The 19,397-nt window shown below is 44.0% G+C and overlaps 1 protein-coding gene across 7 annotated transcripts in view; it reads right to left on the bottom strand.

Moving 5' to 3' along the window:
* The window catches only part of HECA (hdc homolog, cell cycle regulator), a 108,725-nt gene that overhangs the window by 31,592 nt on the left and 57,736 nt on the right, over positions 1 to 19,397 (bottom strand). For 4 of the 7 annotated variants that reach the window (XR_009217198.1, XR_009217199.1, XR_009217200.1 and 1 more), the window contains exon 1: positions 10,709 to 11,142. The exons of 1 other annotated variant lie outside the window; for it this stretch is intronic. Coding sequence is in view for 3 of the 6 variants with exons in the window: in XM_058534170.1 (XP_058390153.1) it covers positions 10,709 to 10,970 (262 nt within the window). In the remaining 3 variants the exon portion in view is untranslated. Of the gene's footprint in view, positions 1 to 8,851; positions 9,492 to 9,655; positions 10,520 to 10,708; positions 11,143 to 19,397 lie in introns of those variants that run through there. 2 more of the 7 variants (XM_058534171.1, XM_058534172.1) reach the window with 2 other exon arrangements.

Raw genomic sequence — 19,397 nt, 5'->3', positions numbered from 1 at the left:
GCCCAGACCACTCTTCCTACAGGCGATTCCACAGATGACCTTCCTCTCATCTTTCTCTTGAGGTTCGGTCTCTACGTGGATGTTCTGTGATGATACAAAACTAACATTTCTAACCAACGAGAACATCTTACACAGAGCAAAGAGATAAACAATAAACCAGGGAAAATGTACGCCAAAAGGTATCCTGAAGGGCCAGCCCGGTGGCGTAGTGGTTAAGTTCGTGCACTCTGCTTCAGCGGCCCAGGGTTTGCAGGTTTGCAGGCATGGACCTATGCACCGCTCATCAAGCCACACTGTGGGAGGCGTCCCACATATAAAGTAGAGAAAGATGGGAACAGATGTTAGCCCAGGGCCAATTTTCCTCAGCAAAAAGAGGAGGACTGGCAACAGATGTTAGCTCAGGGCTAATCTTCCTCACCAAAAAAAAAAAAGAAAAAGTATCCTGAATATATAAAGACTTTGTGCTAATCAGTAAGAACACAAATATCCCATTAGTAAAATGGACAAAAAGCACAAATAGGAAAAACATATTAATGAACAGCATACATGTAGAAAGACATTCACTCACTGACAATCCAACAAATGCAAAAAAAATAAAAAGGAGATGTGATTTTTCATCTCTCTGATTGGCAAAGCTGAAAATGGTTCTCTCAATGCACACCGAGGGATGTGAGGAACAGAGTGCATTACAACATCATAACATGGCAACAGGTAAACCCTTTCTGGAGGGCAGTTCGGCAACACGCATCAAAGCCTCAGGAATCGCATGCCTTGTGACCATGATTCCACCTCCAGGACTTCAGCCTAAAGAAGATGATCACATCCCAGTTATGAACTGTGATCCATCAAGAACAGGAGGCGTTAGTTCAGATGTTCACGGTCTCCATGATTCCAGGACCAGCAAGTCATGAGAAAGAATCAGATCAACATGCGTGCACAATGTGTGGGCAAAGTGCTTCCTTGGTCAAGTGTTTTCTTGTTTGACAAATTTCAGTTCAAGTACCAGAATTAAAAGCATGAGATCTTTTAAAAGTAACTTAAATGGCTCTACTGCTTCCTTGATGTTTTTATACTGAATTTAAGTCCTCTACTTAAAAACTTGCTCATTATTTATGCACATGTGTGTGTCTGGTCAAGACAGACCTAACATCAAGCAGGACCTAACTGTGGCATCAGGGTGGGCACACCTCCCAACCTAGGTGTGCCTTTTTTTACAAAAAGGGAAGGAGGCCATCTGTGGAGCCGAGTGTCCTCGTCCTCAAACACAGATGGCAGACTGCTGGGTGTCACACCTGACTCCTAGTAAGGACTCCATAAAGGGCAGCTGGAGTCTCACCGCTGTTCCGTCTCGGCCGCTTCTCCTTTCTGTGGGGTCTATGAGTTCTGCAACTCACCTACGCCACACACCTACCATCCAGGAATCTTACCTAATCTGCTTCTGCACTGCAACACATCACTTTGCACTTCTAAAACTGAACGCCTGACATAGTGGAACCATAACATTACAAGGCTAACGTTTCCGCAACGCATAAGCACTGCCCAGTAAGAGCAGATCAAAAGAGAAGGAAACCATTTGGAAGAACTCTTAGAGCTGCCCCGTGTGTTAGACATGGACGTTTCTGCCTCTTCCACCGAAGGACACTTCCTGTTTCTCAACACCAGGCTCTCTCCACGACTTCCGGCAGCACAGTGTCTGTTCATTAACAACGGTCACCAACCATCCCAGGTCCAGCCTCTCAGATTACACACTGCACCTGCTGCCAATCAAAAATAGCCAGAACTTGATTCTGTACCTTCCCCAGTTTCCATTTCTGCCCAGACACTGAGCTCCGTCAGGCATAACAAGTAGTGTGTCACTTTTGTTTAAATATGATTCTACTAAATATTATACTGAAACAATCCTCACATTCAGGAGTGCTCATTTAGAAACCTAAAACAGTTTGTGATTCAGTTGCAACTTGTGATTCAGTTGCAACATTAGTGTCCAAAGACTCTCCTGAGATGTTTTCATAACTTGAGGATACATGATCTAAAGTATTATCAAACTTATGCTTACTCCTAGGGAAAAACATACATTTTAAATTTGGCAAATATCTCCCTTACTTATATGAGCAATTTGATCCCCTGCTAACTTTTGCCTAAATTCATCTACTTTATCAGTTTTATAAAGATATATGCCTTAAGGCCATCTATTTCTAATAAATTTCCAATAAAATGAAAAATAGAAATCCTGAATTATGACACTGTCTTTTGCTAACTATCTGTAACTGCTATGATCGGGGTGATGTGAGTTTAACGACAATGTATTTTGAAGGGGTCCAGGATTTGCCACTGTGGCCTAAAAATTATTTTGAGCTGAAGGCATTTGAGTTCCTGAAATCTCTTATCTGCCTAAAAGCAAAGCCTCCCAAAAGAACTCAATTTTCACAAATCCTGTCCCCAGGAGTAACCAGGGAAGACAGACTCTCATTACCAGCGATAAGTCTCCACACTACACCTAAACAAACACTGTCATTAAACTATCATTTCTCCCATCTATTCTCTAGGGGCCCATTTATCTTCCCAAAAAGTTATGTTTTCCCCTAAGTGCCTTTCTCCCCTCCCCTTCTCCTACTAAGATGGTATCTAAGCCACAAACTCTAACCACCCCTTTGAGTCATATTTTTTCTGTGATTAAATCTATCTTTTCTGTTGCTAATGTGTCTTTTATCAGTTTAATTTGCAGGCTGCCAATTCACGAACTTAAGAGGGTAGAGGAAAAGTTTTCCTCCCTGACAATTTATATCTGTGAAATACACTGTACTATGAGTATATATGAGAATGATGCTGATTTTCTTATTAATTCCAGTCTAAGTAATATGATTAACACTTAACACTTCCTCTTTAAGTCTTCCTCTTTCCTCATGTTTCTTTAAACTTCCTCTTCATATCTTTCTTGTCTCTACCTCTTAGACTGTTTTCAAGTATTATCTTCATAAGTGAAATTTAGCAGAAATAATTTGTTTTCCCTTTCTACTTCTGATAAATCAGAATATACAATTATTAAGTATTAGAAATGCTACTCATTTTTTGCCAGTTTATAAAAACCTCTTAAGTACAATCAAGCTAAAACATCATGTTGATTAAACAAAGCAAGTTGCTATTTCATCAACCACTGAGAAATGGAAGCTTTCTGAAATATACAGAATTAAAACACACAGTCACTTTGTACAAAACAATGACAACCCCCTCGCCAGAGTTTGTTTTAAAACTGATTCAATGATGATAAAAATAAAATGACAAACCAAGATAATGAGTCCAACCTGGCATAGAGATAGACACTCTGTACCCAAGTACGAAAAATAAACCACAGGAACACCCCCCTCCCTCCAGAGAAAACCCTTTCTGCTCAGATGGCCCCAGCCCCTCCCTTGGCATTTGGTTCTCTGAAGTTAACCTCAATTAGCTCATCTCCCATGGCTCTGAAGCACAGGGATGCTGGTGGCCACAATTAAGGCAGACTTGCCACACAGCAGCCGCGACACTACCATCCTGATGTGCAGAGAAGGAGCTGGAAGCGACTGAAACACCACGATCAAAGGTCCATGGCAGGTTGGACCGCCAACCCTTGACTAGCTGTATCAAAAGAAAAATTGCCAAAAGATACTCATTCGATGAAAATGTATAATAAATTTACAAGCTTGTCAACAACCTGTGATTATCCCCATCCGCAGGTTTGGGTGAGCAGGTCCCTGCTTACAAACCTCAGGGATGGTTCTGCACTGGCTATAAAACAACTAGATTTGACTGTCTGGCTCCACTCCCTTTCCAGCCTCGTGTCCTTCCACTGCACCTCAAACCAGCCACAAACTCCCGGCAGCAACCAGAACTCAAGGCTTTTTCCTACCTCGCTCTGCTTGAAACATCCTTCCTCTGCTTTCAGAGCTAACTGCTTCTCTTTCTGCAAGACTCAGCTCAAAGGTCCCCTCCTTCAGGAAACACATCTTTTTTCCCACTGGGCATACACGGCACATGATCATGGCTCCCGGTGTCTACGTGTCTCTGTCTGAGCTTCACCACGAGCCCGTGGGGGCGTAAATTCCAATGCCTCCAAGTATAATCCTACATTGTACTTCCAGTCATAGAAGACAGTAAGCACACAATAAATGTTTAGTAGATGGACGAGTGCATAGATGAACAAAACAATGAATAAGCAAATAAAAATGAACGCATGAACTAATATGAACCTTCTAGCTACTGCCTGGAGAGGGGAGGGTCTTTTGTCTGAGTAGTATTAAGCCCTGGCTGATCCCCAAAGAACACCCTGAGCAGCTCCGTACCTCCTTTCAGCGACTCTTCAACTCCTCGAGCTTATTTCACTTCTCCAGATATTCACATCCAATTCCCATATTTAATCCAACATCTCACAAGCGCCTGCTCTTTATTTCATAGCTGCCCTTGTGTAGTACAGGTAATAACCTACTTGCACTTGTTTCTAGAAAGGCTCCCAGCCAGACCATAAGTCCCTTGGGCCCAATTCTTTTGTCCTTGTCATCCCAGAGCCTAACACAGTGCCTGACAGACAGCAGGCACTCGACACGTATGACATGGAGAAAGGAACGAACGAGGAAAGGAAGATGTAGCAGTTTTCACACTTTTCCTCTTACTCTTTCTTTCTTTTTGCTGAATCACCTGATTTTTCCAGGTGAACCATGATCAGAGAGAGATGATGAGGGAAGAACAGAAGATTATTTATAACAAATCAGTGCTTGAATAAAAGCCTGTACGACAGTAGTCTTTTTCTATATTAATATTCACAGACCCTTCGCCACCATCTTATCGTCTCTCAGAATCCGTCTCAACAGCATAACAGTTTAACAACTTTTGTAACAGGACAAGGTGGAACAAATCACAAAACTATTGTTGACAGTGCCCATATCTGCCCTGCCCTGAGCCAAGTACTTTCACATATGTTTTTCTTAATCTTCAAACACACCAAAGGGTTGCATCTAGAAAATGGAGGCTGAGAAAGGTTAAATAACTTGCCCCAAAGTCACTTTGCTAGTAAGTTGTGGTGCCCAGGTTTACACCCAGGTCTGTTCAAACCTCACGCTTTTTGACTGAACCTTTAAAAGTTCTAGGCCTTACTTCTTAAGATTAGAATAATGGTGCAACAGAATTTCAAAGGCCAATGCTTTCACCTTCACTATCACCAGCTGCTAAAATACCATTCACCATTATTAGATATTTCGTTGAATCCTTGTTAGCCACCACGTCACTAAAGAGCACAAAAGTCCCCAGTAGAAATAGATGCAGCCTTGGAAAGTCCCCTAAGTGTGGCAGCACCTGCTCCAGCCTCTCAACACTGGGGTACCAGCAATTCTCCAGCACGTCTTTAAAACACGAACCAGGCCAGGGCGACGCCATGGGGAAAACGCCCTCTGACCACAGCAGGGTCACACTGGCATATCCTTTCTATAGGGAAATCTGTCAGCTTGCATTAGAAGTCAAAAATACGCATATCCTTTGACACAGCAAGTCCACAGGTAAGAATTTATCCTAAAGAAGTAACTGGATAATGCCCAGAGATGAATGAATAAAAACCTAATGACCAAACATACCTTTTTGCAGAATGATCAAATCATCCAAGATGCAGACATATAATGGCATATTACACAATCATCAAAAATGGGGATGCACCTGTATATTTACTGCTCTGCTAAAACATCCACAAAATATTGTATGTGTAAAAAGCAGATCATAAAATATACGATCCTTTTTTCAAAAAGTGTTTATGTACTTTTAAAAGTCTGTAAGAAAAAAATTTAAAAGGCCACAAGAATATACTGTATATCCAAATGTTAACAATGGTAATCTAAGTGATGGGATTATGTGTTTCACTAGAAAGTCAAAGAGAACTTTGCCTATTTTCTTTATTTAAAAAATTTTTTTTCCACAATGCCCATTTTATTACTGGTAAAATAATGAAAGGATTATTTTTTATTAAATCAATCCCTTAAAAATGCCAAAGAGCTGGTGACCAAAATTAGTCAGGACAGATCTTTTTTCCCTAAAGTCTTCCTTTGGATGCCTTCAAGTTCTTTAAATTGTTCACAGCTAAAAGCCTGGAGCAAAGTCATAGGAGGATTAAGCTGCCAAGAGATTTCCCAGTTTTAGCTCATGTTTTCAATTTGGTACAAAATGACATACATTCTTGGACTTATAGGAAAGCTGACGTGGAAGGTTTAGTTTCCAGAATTTAAGCTCAGGTCCTGTAACAAGTAAAGAGAGAAAGAGTGAGGACTGTGCATAAAACACCATTAGCAGAGCACAGAATACTTCTTACTATAATATACAAAGTGCACATGATAAATCTTTGATGGATTTGGCAATATTGTCTACCAAACCCCATCACAAAGGTGAATTTCAAAAGACAAGGTCCAAAAGCAGCAGATATTTTTAAGATCTGACAAAAGTAACTTCCAGGTAAGGCAAGAAAATGTCTTCCAGGATGACAACGGTCCTCTACATACCTTAAACCCTCAATAAATATTCCTTGATTTGAAAATAAACAGCAGATAAACACTCTTCATTTTCCTTCCAATGACTATAAGTAATTTAAAAGTAGTAAGAATTCAAGTAAACACCTAAAAAGAGAAACTATTTCAAATATACTACAAACCTGGGGTTATAAAAAGCATGTTCGGTGGCCCGAGTATGCTGCAAAATACAAATCTTGTTCATAGGGAACAGACGGCACTCCAAAACTCGATTTGTAAACATACGTATGGAATTCAGAACACACTTTCCCATCAAGACAATGTTATAATGGTGGTTAGCTCCCAGCCTGGCCCATAAAGCCTACTGAGTGGTTAGCGAGAACCATTTAGCCCATCTGCATTTCGGGTGAATGGCACCCGTGGCCTAATGAAGAAACCCAGGATGCTGGAAGAACAGGAATGGCCCCCCTTCACTCAGAGCCCAAGGCTTCCAGCTGAGTCCCTCTCTAGAGAGGCTCTCCAGCTAAGGGATGCCATCCCCCAGGTCATACCCTCTTCCTGGGGGCAGCCCATGTCCACATGATCAGTCAGTGGGGAGGTGGGTGAAAGGCACTGCCCCCAGGCCTCCAGGTGAGAGAACTCTTCAGGGACGACCAGGCTCCAGAGCTCCCGTCTCCAACCCCATCACAGCCAACTCCTCCCTCTGCCCAATCCTGCTTCCCTCACTCTCCCACTAGTAATGACGCCAAGAGCACCTCCAGGACACCTCCTGCACATCAATCTCTGTCTCAAAGACCATTTCCAAAATCTAAGACAAATAGCTAACACTTAATAAGCTCATATTATAAGTCAGGCTACAGACAGATATCTTACTATATATGAATGGGTAGGTACTAAAATCTCACTTTAAATATGCAGAAACTGAAACAGAGAAGTCAAGCGACTTGCCCAAGATCATAGGGCAAGTAATTTGAAGAGCCAGGATGTGACTCAAGGTCTACCGAATGCGAAGGCAATCATTATGTAAACTAACTCCGTCTACTAGAAAGAGTTGTTGAATGAATTCAAGCCGACTCAGCAGCCCAGGGGTTCTGGTGGCCATGAGGAATGAGTGGAGTGGTGAAACACAGTTATCCATAAAGCAGAAATTTATACAAGGACTTGGGAGCTAGGCCCATTAAAAACTAGATACTGGGGCCGGCCCGGTGGCGCAAGCGGTTAAGTGCGCGCGCTCCGCTGCGGCGGCCCGGGGTTCGCTGGTTCGGATCCCGGGCGCGCACCGACGCACTGCTTGGTAAGCCATGCTGTGGCGGCGTCCCATATAAAGTGGAGGAAGATGGGCACCGATGTTAGCCCAGGGCCGTCTTCCTCAGCAAAAAAAAAAAAAAGAGGCGGATTGGCGGATGTTAGCTCAGGGCTGATCTCCTCACAAAAAAAAAAAACAAAAAAAAAACTAGATACTATGAAGAAGGGTTCAGATATTTTTAGGCCTTAAGCAAAAAAGCAGTGGCCTAATGGAACCAGAATTCCAGAATGAGGCTACATAATTATAATCTACTGCGTGATTACTAGATCTTAAAAACAATGATTGGCAAATCTTGTCCACCTACAATCAAAAGACTACAATATGTGCAGACAGATGTTTACTACATAGGAGAAGGATGGCGCTTCCTCATCTTTTACTCCAATCCCTGCAAAAAGCTTCATAAACCAGTATCTAAAAATGTACTAATAAATTTCTTACTAGGAGTACAAAGTCCTTACAATTAGTATTTAATTTACCCAACTTCTTCAACTACAACCATACCATAGCTTCCCCAAGTTCTCCCTAGCAGCAATCTTCTGTCATAGAATAAGTAGTTATTGACACCTGCTGACAAACAGTGAGCAACTAAGAACTAATAGTACCCTGCCCTGGCGGCCACACTGCCCAAGAACCACAAGACATAAAATTTCTATCAACTCCAAACAACCACAAATGAATACTATCAACTTTAAGTGAAGTCATTAAGTTTGCATGCCTACAGATGTAGATCTCAACTGAGGTGAACAGTGAGAACCACTTAAAAATTTAGTAGAATGTAGATTTCCTACATCCTTGGAATGTTTGATTTGTAATATTCATAATCCCAAAATCTAATGTCACAGTTCAGTAAAAAATTGAAATATACTTAGAAATACCATAATAGTCCAATTAATGTCATTTTAAAATTCAAAAATAATTGAGTCTTATCTGCTGATTCTGAGAGTTTGCACATATCTATTACCTCTTCTTTTAAAAATTTACCAATGCCACCTCTCCCACCCCTACATTCTAAAGCACAGCTTTAAATGGCAAAAAAAAAAAAACTATTTGTAACTTCCTCATTTACCAATTTTGCATACAGGAGGCCTCTGCATCCAAGCTCAGTTATCAACTGCAGTGAGAGGTTCCTCAAATTAAGGTGGATCATTCACTGAGACTTCTTCACACTATGTCAGAACCAAGAATCCGGCATCATAAAATTCAGCTCACTGCTCTAAGTCTGTACTTTCTCTAACTCTGATTACAGCAATGTTTGGCCAATTTCTTCCTTTTTTTCCTCCATTCATTTAATAAAACCAGCTCCAAATCAGAAAAACGTAACTTCACACAGATATATACAGAACTGCTAAATATACCTGAGTTTGCCACTTCAGAGGAAAAGTAATAAGGGGGCACTATAGCCAGCTTAATGTTTACGAATGAAGGGATACCAGCAGCCTAAGAAAAAAATTCCCTCATAACACCTTAAAGTGGCCTAATCTTTCAGCGAAAGAAGAAAAGGAAAACAGCCAAATTGAAGCTTCCACACAGACAAAAAATGGCAGGGTAAGCCAGAACCACCACCAGAACAGGAATGCCAGCTTGAGGACCAGGAGGTTCTCTCCTGAGTACCACTGTATCCTTTAATACTTAACACAGTACTTGCAACACTGTTAAGTGCCTACCAGTTTTTCAGTGAATGAATGATTCATTGATCACTTACTTTTCTTGAGGAACTTGACAATGAGCCTTTAAAACAAGAACTGGGTACTGGGTAGGGAAGGGACACTGAGCCTCACAATAACCCTACAGGGGGCCAATACAATAATTCTTTTTTTTTTTTTTTTTTTCAATTTTACAGGCGAGGAAATTGAGGCTCAGAAAGACTGACCTTCCCAAGACGACAAAGTTCTAAATGGCTGAGCCAGGAGTCTGTCTTCCTTGCCCTCTGGCACATCAATACCAAAATGAAGTTTAGAGCTAGGAAAACAAAAGAACATGGAGAAGACAGTCTGGCCAAAAGTTGTGTTATCAAACATTCACAAATGGGATAACTTCGTTCCTGGGGGGGGGGGGGGGGAAGTCTTCCTATTTCAGTATTGCAGAGACACAGCCAACGGGGCCCAAGGTTCTGTTTCTACAAGACTACACTTGAATCTAGTTCACAGCACCGTGGCGTTCTTCTAAGCGCGGTTGCCCTGTTTAAAAAGCGACTCATCTACATAAAAAATGGCTTCAAAAGCTGAAAGCTACAAGTTAAAAACCAGATATAAATATCCTAACCTCCCTTCATTAAAATAGACCTATTTTCCCTTCCCTGAAAAACTGCCCGACCAGAAGAATTCAAAGGACTGCCCAAGGAAGCGAAAAGCGTCTGCCCAGCACCCTATAACGACAACCACGTCTCTGCAGCGACAACGGCAATCTGTCACCGCTTCACTACCGCCTGAGCGCCCCTCCAAAGGGGCAGCCAGGCACGACCTGAGATGATCAGGCTTCCGTCTGAAGATGTGAAGCAGAATTACACAGAGGACGATTTTTTTTTTTTAACTCCAGGCTGAGAACGGAAGCCAAGTTCAGATTCTCTTCCTTCCTCGAGCGAGCAAGAGAATTAAAGAGCACTCCCCTACACGCACACACACACGCGCGCAGTAAACACGTCCCGGGGCCTGTCCACCTGTGGCAATCGAGCCGGCAAGCCCGGATTCCCCGCGGGGAGAGGCGGGTGGGCGAGGGGGCACCGGGAGGAAGGAACTGCTGCCCAAGTTCTCAGTCGGGCCGCTCCGCGCCCCCCGCAGGCCCGGGCCCCGGGCCCCTCGGCGGGCGCGGCCGGACCCGGAGGAGCCCCGCCCGGCGCGGGGCCGCCAGCCCCCGACGCGCATTGTCCCCGCCGCCGCGCCGCCCGTCGGGGAGGACGCCGGCGCCCGGCCCAGGCCCGTCTTACCGGTCCTGGCGTCGCCCGCGGCCGCGGCCCCCGCGGCGTGGGCGGGGTGGGCGGCGCCGGCGCCCGCGCCCCCCGGGCCCGCCGCTCCCCCGGCGCCCGCGCCCGCCGCCGCGCCGCCGCCGCCCGCCGCCGCCAGGGCCGCCCCGCCCGCCGCGCCCGCCGCGCCCGCCGCCAGGGCCGCGGCTCCATTTTCCTGCTCGTCGCCGCTGCTGTTGGCGCGCTTGTTCTTGCGGCCGCCTTTGCTGGTCTTCGGGTTGGGCATGTCGCGGGCGCCCGAGCCCGGCCAGGCGGCTCCCGGGCGCGGCGCTCCGGAGGGCGGGGCCTCGGGGCCGCGGCCGGCTCCTCGCCGTCTAGCCGCGCCGCCCGCCGCGCGCCATCCCGCCGGGCCTCCGCCTCCTGCAGCCGGCGGCCGAGGCTCGCACCGCGCGGGCGCGGGCGGGACGCTCCGGGCCGAGGAAAAGGCGGGCCTCGGCTTGTTTTGATTCGGCTCCGCTGACACGCTCCGGCCCCGCCCCGCCCGTGACGACACTGGGGATTCGGCCTGGCCGCGCCCACCCGGTGACCTCACGGCCGCAGGCCCCGCCGCGTGACGTCACGCCGCGCTGAGCCGGCCGCCTGGGTGACGTCATCCCGGCGCGCTCCTCCCGGGCGTGCGCAGCGCCCTGCCGGAACCCGCCCGAGCGCCAACCCGGCGGCGCCGGGAGTCGCTCGGTGGCCTCCCGACCGTCGTGTGGTCGACGCGGGGAGCGGTACGGCCCGGGAAGATCGGCGGGCGGCTGGAGCAGGAGCGGAGAACAAAGGGTTCCGGATTAATAATCCATCGAAAGGCTGTGCCCTTCAGGATTCAGTCAGTACAGGAATGGGGTTGAGTTCCTGGAAGCAGGGGCCTGAACAGCAGGGTCCCTGAATGGGAAGCCGTCACAGGCTGGTGGTGACACAGTTCATTCCAGCAGGACCCGCCAGCCAGGGATGTGACTGAATGTTGCCTAAAAAGAAGCGGGCCGTGCCTGGGGGCAAGCCCGGTCCCTGCGGATAGGGCCGAGTTACCCTGGAAGACAGGTGTCCGCCTGGTGAGCAGGTGGAGATCAGACGACGGCGCCTGGGAAGGCAGGCAGTGACCTGAGGGCAGGAGACCCCTGCGCAGAGCTTGGTGTGGTCTCTTTTTGCTGCAACTCCGTTCTGCCTTCTTGCAGACCAGCTCTTTCCTAGCCGTCAGGTCCCAGCTCCAATGCCTCACTTCCTTCACGATGGTATAGCAGATACCTTCCCGGAACAGCTGTCAGAAGTACTCCCTGTTCATTTCTCTCATCCATCTCTAATTATGTTGTCAATGTACATGTTTACTTACTTCCTGTCTATCTGCTTCTCAGTCAAATGAAAGGTCCATAGTAGGAGATTTTATCTGTCTTGGGCGCCTCAGGAAACAGCTAGCATCTATTTGTTGAATGTATAAATTAGGTTCTTTTCCCATGAAATCTATTTTAGCTGACAATACAGTTTTCCGTAATTAACCCAGCTCCTCAGTAAAGGCTCTGTGGCTGTGATGTGAAGCATAAAGAGACAGAAAAGCACAGAGAAGAATGCCCTCCCTGTGCTCACCTAATGGGGCGGTTCTGGTTGGGAGTTCTGGGCTTGCACAGCAGAGTTCAGAGCCACAGGGAAGAGGGCTGGATATTCGGGAGCAATTGCTGGTTGGACTTTTTGGTAGGAAAATGATGAACCTTTTAATTCCCTAATATTGTCATATTGGATGGGGGAATGGATGGATAGATAGATATTTTGTGTCTATATTTTCTTGTCTATTTCTCCTCATACACCAACATCCTCTAAGCACTAGGAGAACAAGGATTGAGTTGATCTTTCTAACTCTGCAGAGTCTAGCAGACAGCCTAAGGCACAATCAGTGTTCAGTAACAATGTGTTGAATGGAGAATGCCTAACGCACTCTTCATCTGGCTACATTTTTCTGAACCTTAAAGTCTCAGCTAAATCTTTCTTTAGGAAGTCTTCTCTGACAGCCCAAAGCTGGACTCGTCTGCACATGCTCCCTGTACCTTTCCCACCGCAACAGCTTGCACACACAGTATTGAAATTGTCTGTTGACTTGTCTCTTGTCCAAACCCCACTAGACTATCAACTCTGTGATGGCAGAAACTGTGTCCATATTAGTCATCATTGTATCCTTGGTGCTTAACACAGTGCACTGTAATAAATGCATCACAAATACATGAATAAATAAATGCTTTGAAGGGAGATGCAGCAGGATATGGTAGCCACTTGGATGTGAGGGATGAAGGAGAGAGTGAAATCAGGAAATTCTGAAAGCTGGAGGAAATGATGATGGTAGTTAATTAAATGGAGACTTCGGGGGGGACAGTGGAGCTGCAGAGAAAGATAATGAGTTAATGTGGCCCGTTCAGGCTGAGCTTAATTTCATTACTGTATCCTTCACTAGAGGTGGTTGAGAGATCTCAAAATATTTTGGTGACCTTGGCTTTGGCTTTTCTTTTTTCCTCTTCTTTTGTTTCTTTGCGTGTTTTTTGTTTGTTTGTTTGTTTGTTTTTGAAAGTCGTGAGAATGAAGAAGCTTTACATTAGAGTACAAGAAAATTGAGATAATCATTTTCTTGACTAAGCACACTGCTGCCAAGCCATATTGGATCAGAGTAATTTCGCATGTACCCTGCAGACAGACATTCACACCAGCTGCCTTCCACCTCTACATAACTGAGACTTAAGAGTTGGAAACTTGCCCACAAAAATATCATAACTGGCTCAGAGCACACAGACATCCAGCCAGTTGCTGTTCTTGTTAATTGTGTGAGCCACCTCCTTCTCATTCAAACTGAAACAAAATGAAAAGGAGGAAGGAGAGGCTGGGCCACTTCTTCCACACTCAACCTTGATCATCTATTTTTATCCTTAGTCAAATTTGATGCGGAAGCTATAGTTCGGATTTTATTGCTACAAAAAAAAATATGTCCTAAAATAGAGATGTTAGAAACAAAATTTAGGTGAGGTTAAAGGACTCCGTTTCCTGCTTCCATACAACAGGTGGAATTTCACAGGAATCCTAGCCCTTTTCTTTTCTCTTTTTTTTTTTTTTTTTTTTGGTGAGGAAGACCAGCCCTGAGCTAACATCCATGCCAATCCTCCTCTTTTTGCTGAGGAAGACCTGCCCTGAGCTAACATCTACTGCCAGTCCTCCTCCTTTTTCTCCCCAAAGCCCCAGTAGATAGTTGTACGTCATAGCTGCACATCCTTCTAGTTGCTGTACGTGGGATGCAGCCTCAGCATGGCCTGACAAGCAGAGCGTCGGTGCGCACCCGGGATCCGAACCTGGGCTGCCAGTAGCGGAGCGCTTGCACTTAACTGCTAAGCCACGGGGCCGACCCCCCTAGCCCTTTTCTCTTTCCCTTTTTCCCACTGTTTCTGAAGGAGACAGAGAGAGAACCTACCTAAAGAGCAAAAGATGGATCGTGACCCAAAGCCCTCCCCACAGATGCTTCCAGAAGGGAATATGAAGAGCTCTGGGAAACCAAGGAAGCCACTGTGCTGTGTAACCCACACTTGGCTTCTCTTTCTATATTTCACTGATGAACTCATGTGCTCTGAAATAAACTTCAAAAAAATTATACCTCTGCCCAAGGTCTCCATCACCAGGTCTTTGCAAAATTAAATAAAGCACAGCAACAAATCACGATCATCAAAGGTAACCAATCTACACCCTTGAGAAAAGGGACAAGCTAACCTTCAGGACTGCACTGGAACAAATGGTCATTGTTTCAATGCTCTTGTTATTTGCTTTTTTGCTTGCCATTTCTGCCTGTCTTCTGAACTCTTGGGGTCAATTAAGTCATTTGGGCTAGAGTCAGCTGATCTGCTAAAGTCACTTCAAGTAAATATACCTTGAACAATGTATATTATCTCCATGCATCAGTTTCTTCTTCTGGAAATAGACTTTCCTATGCCCACACGTTTCCTTTGAGGGATATGGAATACTAATGCAAATAGTAATATGGATTATTAAATACCACAGATCTGCTCTCCCATTAGACTATTCCCAATTATCAATATTAATATTTTCATCAAATATATACCCTCAAAATTTCTTTTCAGGCCTTTAGTTATGGCTTTTACATTGTTTCCATAATCTATAGCAGCAGTCATATAAAAAATAAGAATTCTGCTCTCAGTGACCCTGAACTTGCTGCTTACTCCAAGCTCTGTGCCTTCTTTGCTTGTACTGTTGTCCCAACTGAGCATCAACACTGTCCTGGATCCCAATAATCTAAACAGGAAGCCCCTTTCGAGAGACAGATTGAGTATAATCTTTTCCAAGACAGACCTTCCTGGACTCAACCACTCCATTCTCTCTCTTTTGCTGTCCACCTCCATGTGCTTACCACCTGGCCATACCAACGTTTTCCAGACTGTGGGTCATATTCCATCAGCAGGTTGTGAAATCAGTTCAGAGGGTTTCTATCAGCATTTTTTGAATCTCAAACATCAAAAATATCAGAACACAGGGCCGGCCCAGTGGCATAGTAGTTAAGTTCACGCGCTCCACTTCTGCGGCCCGGGGTTTGCAGGTTCAGATCCCAGGCGTGGACCTACACGCTCCTTATCAAGCCGTGCTGTGGCAGGCATCCCACGTACAAAGTAGAGAAAGACGGGTATGGACGTTAGCCCAGGGCCAATCTTCCTCAGCAAAAAGAGGAGGATTGGCAACAGATGTTAGCTCAGGGCTAATCTTCCTCACCAAAAAAAAAAAAAAAATCAGAATGCATTACATACAGAAATTAAGTATTGATTTATAAAACATATGTATAATTTTGTAATATTTAGTTCACACACACACTCACACACACACATATACTAAGTAATGATGTAAAGTCCATTTCTCATTGTGGGTGCAAGCCAAAAAAAAAAATCTGATAGCCACTGGCTATACCATAGCATGAAGTATTTGATTTATATAGACTCTCTTCCCTCTGTCTTCTCACCTTAGGGATAGCATTTTATCCCTCCAAGTATATTTTAAATTCTTCAAAGACAAGGATCATATCTTTCATCTTTTATATTTCTTTCTAGGAACCTACCCTCCAGATTGCTTTGCTTGCAAGGTTCACACATGTGCGAAAACAAACAAGCCAAACTCAAAGACCTGGAATTCTAATGGGGGAAGGGGGTGGGTAACAGAACAAACACATATAAACAAATAAAAATTAATAAACTATCAACCTGAAAATCAAGGAAACCAAAAAGATGACTGGTTGTATTTTGTTTTGTTTTGTTTCCTGTTGGTGGGGGGAGGAGTCCCCTCAGAGCCCCAGAAGATGGAGGAGTTGGTGGAGGCTAGAATTGTCAGAGAAGGTTTCATGGGAAAGCCTTGAAGAGCAGTCTTTTGAGAAGGCATGGAGCAAGAATCAGTCTGGAGCACACAGAGGGGAGAGGAGGCCACAGAGATGCTGGTGTTTCTTGGGTAGAGCTGGAAACAGATCATGATGCACCCAGTGCAGCAGTGGACCCACAGCTGGTTACAGTCAGACCGTGATGACTGCCAGGGAAGCTAGAACTCACCAAACGCTCCCCGTCTCTCTTCCTTGCCTTTTTCCCCAATAGTACTTAATTACTGTACTATATATTTTTTATGTTTATTATTATATATTTTATTTTTATGTCTATTTACTTTGTTTACTGTCTGTCTTTCCCCACTAAAACATAAGTTTCAAGAGGGCGAGAATTTCTTTGTTGAATCCTCAGTGCCTAAAATAGCACCTAGCATATATTAAGTGTTCAATACATATTTGTGGAAAAAAAGAACATATAGAGGAACACCTAAAATGAATAATCCAAACCAGACCTCAAGGGGAAAAGAAACGAGCCTTCTAAAACCACATTACTATGTTCTTGGTAGAAATAACATCCTTCCCCCATGGTTAGCATAGTATTTAAACCAAAAAGGGTGGCTCTATTCGAGGTTAACTTTGGGTAACAAGGGGCCATAAGACAGCAATATCTTCTTGAGCAATTTCAGTGGCCATGTAACTATCAGCTTCTACACCTTGTATTTCTGATATCTCCTCTAGAAGTGGCACTGAAAATTCAGACTTTTATCACCTAGATTTCGTCTTTAAGATCTCTGGTGTTTCTTCCCAATTTTTCTATGCTGCCATTCTAAAGTATGATTTAACCACAATACATTGGTCCTTCCTTCTGCTGTCTGCAAGATTTGACTGAGACAATACAGCATTGGCCTTCTCTAAACGCCTCTTTTGACACTGCATTAGTTATCTATTGCTGCCTAACAAATTACCCCACAATTTAGTGGCTTAGAACAACAAACATTTATCTCAGTTTTTGTGAGTCAAGAATAGAAGCAAGGCTTAGCTGAGTCCTCAAGCTCAGGATCTCTCACAAAGCTGCAGTCAAGGTATCAGCCAGGGCTGCAGTCAAGCTCAACTGGGGGAAGATCCGCTTCCAAACTCACTCCTGAGGGTGTTGGCAGTGTTCAACTCCTCAGGACTGCTGGCGAGAGGCCTCCCTCAGTTCCTTATCATGCGAGCCTCTGCACAGGGCAGCTGACTTCTGCGTGAGCAAATGAGAGAGCAGGACAGGGTAAGCAAACCAGTCTTTTTGTAACCTAATCTCAGAAGTGATATCCGTCACTTTTGCTGCACTCTATTGCTCAGAAGCAAGTCACCAGGTTCAGTCCACACACGAGGGGAGAGGATTATGCAAGGGCATGAATACCAGGGGATGGGGATCATTGAAAACTATCTTAGACGCTGCCTAGCACAAGTATGTTAATATATGGTTTATAATCCACATTCTAATTCTTAAGGGCTTCAAGTGTAATTTATAAGACAAGAAGTGTGGATTGTGGTAATCGTTTCACAATGTGTACATATATCAAAACATCAGTCTTTGTACATCATAAATATATACAATTTTTATTTGTCAACTATACCTCAATAAAGCTGGGAGGAAAAAATAAGAAGAATGAGAAAATGTACAAACTTGTTCTTTCTAATTTACTGTTTCAACGAGTCAATTTTTGATGATCTTGGATGATTAAATCTCTTGAATTTAAAATAACTTGCAACATGATCTTTACTTAAACTGTTCAATCTTCTGTGTTCAAAACACCATTGACATTTAGAACAAGCACAATCAGGGTAGTAGGTTATCAGACCTGAGGGCCTGCTTCGAGGATACCTAGTTTTTTAAGTACTAAGGCTACTGCTATGTCTGTTTCTGGAGTTAATTTTGATTGATGTTGATTTCTCTCTCAAGATTCCTCCTCCTCCTTTATTTCCACTTAGAACAATTTCTACCAAGAGTACCCTGAGGAACACTTATATAAGATGTGCCTCTATTTCTGTGGTTAAATAAGTCTAGGAAACACTATATTTTATGAGTCATAATATGTATTAGCATAGTAAAGACCCTAAGAAATCCAGGAGTAAAGAAACTTGCTTACTCTCAACTTAGAATTTCCCAAGTCTGTGCAACCTATAAATCCCCTTGCATGTAATACGCGTTAACATCTTGTGAAACTAGGGTTCAGCTAAACTAGGAAACTAGGGTTCCCTATTTTGGAGAAATAGTGCCTTAGAGAAAAAAATATCTACTTCTATCATTAGCATTCAAGTGAGTTGATGCAATAGTGAAAATTCACTTGAAAAGGTAGACGTTGGATCCCTCTTGTAAACAACCAGTTCTTTAGAAAACATCTTGGGAAACATCTTTAAAACTCCATAAACTCCAACTGTTATAATGCTATAAATGCATTAAGTACGAATTCTAAATGATATCAGACAGTCAAATATGCACAATACTACTTCCATTTTCGGAAACGTCAATTATACTAGCGTGGTTCCATTGAAGAACAAAAATTAGTGTCAACAACATAGTAAGGACTACTTTTTTTAAAATGGGAAGACATCATTACCAATATTATAACCAGAACCAACTTCCAACTTTTGTTCAGAACCTTTGATATAATAAATACTACAGAATCTAGAAATATATTGCCTGTACCCACTGAATACAGGCACTTTTCTTTTTTTTACAATCTTTCTTTACAATCACTTGAATAATCAGTTTCACCTTTAGTCCAGTAATAAGGACTGTGATGTTTATTTCTGGAGGTAATTTTGATTGGTCTTGAATAGAGTTCCCTCTCAAGATTTCCTTTGTTCCTGAAGAATATTTGTTCTGAGTCCTCAAATCCAAACATGGCACTGCATGGATTAAAGATGGCCACAAGTGGCCACTTCTCTTCAAGAGGTGGAGTCTACCTCGCCTCCCCTCGAATCTGACCTGGCCTGGGACGCGCTTTGACCAATTAGAGATGCGGCAAAAGTGATGTTGCTCCAGTTCGGATCCTAGCTTCTGTTTTTACCCTCTTCAAAGCCACCACTGTACCTTAAAGGAACTTGAGCTCAACCATGGCAAGATGAGAGGCCATAGCTCATGTGATGAGAGGTGACAAAGCCTTTCTCCTTGGCCAAACTTGAGTCAGGCTCCTCTGAGCCCTCTTTTTGACTAGGTCCTGACAGTGGACTCTGTCCTTGGCCTGCTTAGTCCAGTTTTAGCAAAATTCCACTGAGTCAGTTCTGCTAACTCAGTTTATCAAAAATCCCTCATTCTTGGTATCTGATCACCCTAATATCTTATGCCCT

This window comes from Diceros bicornis, chromosome 39, assembly GCF_020826845.1.
Source record: "Diceros bicornis minor isolate mBicDic1 chromosome 39, mDicBic1.mat.cur, whole genome shotgun sequence".
Taxonomy (NCBI): domain Eukaryota; kingdom Metazoa; phylum Chordata; class Mammalia; order Perissodactyla; family Rhinocerotidae; genus Diceros; species Diceros bicornis.
The sequence above is the reverse complement of the archived record's forward strand: the minus strand, read 5'-3'. Positions and strand labels throughout refer to the sequence as shown.